The sequence below is a fragment of the Brassica oleracea genome, chromosome C4, assembly GCF_000695525.1.
Source record: "Brassica oleracea var. oleracea cultivar TO1000 chromosome C4, BOL, whole genome shotgun sequence".
Classification (NCBI taxonomy): Eukaryota; Viridiplantae; Streptophyta; class Magnoliopsida; order Brassicales; family Brassicaceae; genus Brassica; species Brassica oleracea.
Window position 1 is genome coordinate 45,930,590 of NC_027751.1, and position 4,031 is coordinate 45,934,620.

Here is a 4,031-nt window from a genome sequence, read left to right on the forward strand (position 1 = left end):
ATTTTTGTATTTATAAAAACTATTTTTAAATATTTTTTTCAGTTAATATTTATTGAAACAATTTTTAAATATGTTTTCTATTTCAATTATAATTTTATATTTTCGAATTTCAATTTAAAAAAATAAATTTATAATTTTTTTTTTTTAATTTTGGAAATATTCCGAGGAAGTGTATTCCTCGGGATATTCCGACGACAACTTCCTCGGAAAATTCCGAGGAAGTGCTCCCTCGGTATATTTCGAGGACCTGTCCGACGAACTGGTGGTCCTCGGAGTTTCCTCGGAAATTCATTTCCTCGGAATTCCGTCGGAAATTTCCGAGGGATTTCCGAGGAAAAATGAATTTCCGAGGAGTTATTTCCGAGGACATGTTTCGTCGGTATGTCGTCGGAATAACGTTATTCCGACGACATACCGACGATTTTTTCCCTCAATATACCGATGTTTTCTTGTAGTGCAATAACGTGGCTATAGAGAAAATATTTGTGGCTACAAAAGAAAACAGCCACGCTTATTTGTCCGAAAATTACAGTGGCTATAGCTTCGTGGCTAAAAAAAAATCGTGGCTAATTGCCACGCTTTTACCACGCGCGTTTTCGTTGCTCATTTAGCCACGGTACTAATTAAAAGTGTGGCTATATATAGTGGCTACCATAGCCACGGTTTTGTCACTTTCTTTATCGTAGCTACGTTAACAACGTTTGTGCTACTATTTTCTTCGTTGCTATTCTAGCCAACGTAGCCACGATTTAGCCACTGTGTTTTAGTGGCTTTGTTGTAGCCACGGTTTTTAAAAGAATTTCGTTTGGTTAGTTTTAATTATCCAATTTTTCATATTAGATATTCATTCAAATTATTAAACATTGCACATTCAATAAACACGACAACTTCATATATATATATAAAAGATAAATCTTAGATTCATCATTCATAAAAACTTACATAGACAAGGTTAAGAGTTTTGAGTCTAAGAAGACTATCAAAAGACCTTGTTACAAAAGAGGTTATAAGATAAACAACCAACTTCTAAATGCCATTGGGAGGATTAGGCTGAGCAGTTGGTGCTTGAGGCTGATCAAGGCTGATCAGAAGTCTGTCCAGTAGGTGCTTGCGGGGGCCTAAGTGTTTGGAGGAGCTGATTGATTGCTTCCCTTGTTGATGCAAAGTCCTGCCTCATGTCTAAGACGTCCTGCTTCACCCCAGCAACGTCCTGCTTCACCCCAGCAACATCAGCAGTGACACGTTGGAGGCTTGTCTCAAGACCGCCCACACGCATCTCCAGCTCCAGGTTGCAGGCAAGACCATTGGGGACGCGTGTAGAAGGCACATGCTCCCTGTATTGTTCACTGCCCAGTCCGTAAACATATCCCCTCTTACTCTTGGCATTCTGTAAGAGAAATGGAAAAATATTCAAAACCAAGCAAGACAAAACAGAAGCTAACATAAGGCAATTTGATCAACTCAGGTAACACAATCAACATTTTAAATAAATTGATCATATGCAATGAAATTTTCAAAACAGAACAGAACATTAAAAAATTTCCGAGAATGAAAATGTTAAGTGATCATACCTTCAGATAAGCTTTGTTTAACATGAGGCGAGAAGGAGCAGATGATGCACTTGGACTCCCGGGTGATCCTTCAGTGTTAGAGAGCTGTGTGGCTTCCATCTCGGCCTGAGTTACCAGTTCTTCAGCACGATAGTCCACAAAAGTCCCATCTGCTCTGGAGTGTGTCTTCCTGACAAGGGCAGTGTAGGATGGTGGTTCTCCCGTAGCAGACGCTTGCTTCTGCAAAAAAAAAAAATTAGGAAGACAGTTAGAAAAAAAATATTTCAGAGCATAGACATGGAAGATACCATGTTATACGCTATCCTTGCAAAAGACCTAGGTCCTGCATTATGCTTGTGGCAACCTTTACCCACCGGATCAGACTTGCGGCTGGTAGCAGCCTTCTTGCTTTTCTTTTTAGCTGAATCAGTTGCCCAATACTCCAGAAGGAGTGTCCAGTCGCTAACACTGTTGTACTTTGGCTTCTTGTGTTGCCTCTTCTTCTTGCTAATCTTTTCACCAATGGTTGTCCAAGTTTCTTTCTTCCACAGACCGTAGACCAAGTCATCAAACTGAGACTCCCAGTAGAAATTTTGCTACAGAAAAAAAAAACAGTAAGTGATTTAAAACATGTAAGACGCATATATATAACGTATACTAGACAATTACCACAAACGTTTGCCACCATGAATCCTTCCTTTCCTCAGGAACCTTCCTCCAACTCTTCCAAGGACCCATGTAGTATCCTTGCCAAGTTGCACGGATGAAAGCATGGACAGATGGGTCAATACCAAACCTAAGATGATAACAAACATTAGTAAACAATACTATGACAAAATCCTACAGAAACTATCACAAAACAATCCTAACAGAAACAATCCTAGGCAATCACAGACACAATTCAAATAAAAGAAACATTCCAAGAGGAGGAAGTGATCTTACCATAAAGCTCCATTCAGCTTATCAGGATGGAGATGTGGCTGTAAAGGTGAGTTGAGCATTGCATTAAGGGTCATTTGCGGGAAGCTGTTGGAACGAGATGAGGAAGCAGTATGGTTTAGAGCGGGTCCAATAGCACCAGGAGGCATAGGAGGAGATCCAAGATGGTTAAAAGCGGGTCCAGTAGCACCAGGGGGCATATGAGGAGATCCAGCATGGTTAAAAACGGGTCCAATAGCACCAGGAGGCATAGGAGGAGACGCAACATGCGTTCCGTGTACTCTTGTTGAGTTCATCTGTTCACAACCAAAGAAAACACATTAGATCTTACGTATTCATCGTTTAGAGAAAACAAAGAGAGAAAGACAAATCTAACAAAGAGAGACAATACAGAGACAGAAACAGCAAGCTTACAAAGTAGACAGTCTAATACCTTAGATCGAAAGCCCTAGAGCTTACAAAGTAGACAGACTAGTTACAAAATAGACAGACTAAAACCCTAGATTGAAAACCCTAGAGCTCACAAAACAAAACAAAACAAAAACCGAAGGTTTAGATCGAAAACAAGAAATAAACATGCAAGACGAACACAAAGAAGACACAGAGAAATCGGAAACCCTAAAACATCATATCTAATTGAGAATCGAAGGGTTTGAGGTTCAGGTCAGGGGAAGAGAGAGAGGGCTACCTTGAGATTTGTGAGATTGAGGCGGGAGGCGGGAGACGGGAGACGGTGCGGCTTGGAATCAGAGACGGCGAGACTAGAATCGGAGAAGGTGACTCTGTGTTGAGTCAAGAGTTTCTCCTTTTTTCTCTAAGTGTCGAGAAGAAAGAAGAAAACCGGAATATAAAACCCTTTTCAGCAAAGCCACGAAAGAATAGTGGCTAACAGTGGCTATGTTTAATAAGAACCGCCAAAACCAAATTAATTGGAGCCAAACCCAATTGGTCTACCAAAATTTTAGAGAAGCCACGAAATACCCACGCCATTACAGTGGTTAAATTTCAATATCAAGCGCCAAAATAAAAACAATTGGAGCCAAACCAATTGGTTTTGTCCCAATTTCCACATAGCCACTATATAGCCACTATATAATCGTGGCTATATTAAAAACGCGAAACCACAAACACCCAACCCATAAACTACGATACCTAAACCCCAAACCCTTTTCTTATCAACCTTATACTCATACAACAACTACAATCCAAACCTCTCATACATATTCCATATATTCTACATCATATGATTTTTTTTAACAATCTCACAACATATTTTACAAGCTTACAACATATTTTACAACCTTACATCATATTTTACAATTTTTAAAATTGTAAAATATGATGTAAGGTTGTAAAATATGTTGTAAGCTTGTAAAATATGTTGTGAGATTGTTAAAAAAAATCATAAGGATTCACCGGAACAATATCATAATCAGACACATCATCAACAACATGTGTTTCCACCCGTAACAATGAACTTTCCGCAACTTGGTCACGTCTATCATCCTGCCAAGCAGTTAAAGCAATTTCTGACGTTTCTCG

General features: G+C 39.3%; 1 protein-coding gene across 3 annotated transcripts; it reads right to left on the bottom strand.

Annotated features, from left to right (window-relative positions):
* Window positions 1–963: 963 nt before the first annotated feature.
* On the bottom strand, window positions 964–3,327 carry LOC106341087. Of its 3 annotated transcripts, none has more exons than XM_013779902.1 (6): window positions 3,178–3,327; window positions 2,493–2,785; window positions 2,220–2,346; window positions 1,925–2,146; window positions 1,572–1,790; window positions 964–1,387 (listed from the first exon to the last, which is right to left on the bottom strand). In XM_013779902.1, the coding sequence occupies exons 2-6, from the start codon at window positions 2,783–2,785 to the stop codon at window positions 1,076–1,078; spliced, it is 1,173 nt and encodes a 390-aa protein (XP_013635356.1). In that variant the 5' UTR covers window positions 3,178–3,327; the 3' UTR covers window positions 964–1,075. The 3 variants fall into 3 exon arrangements, with proteins under 3 accessions (XP_013635356.1, XP_013635355.1, XP_013635354.1); XM_013779901.1 differs by having other exon boundaries at window positions 1,572–1,787; window positions 1,859–2,146; XM_013779900.1 differs by having other exon boundaries at window positions 1,859–2,146.
* Between the last annotated feature and the right edge of the window lie 704 nt (window positions 3,328–4,031).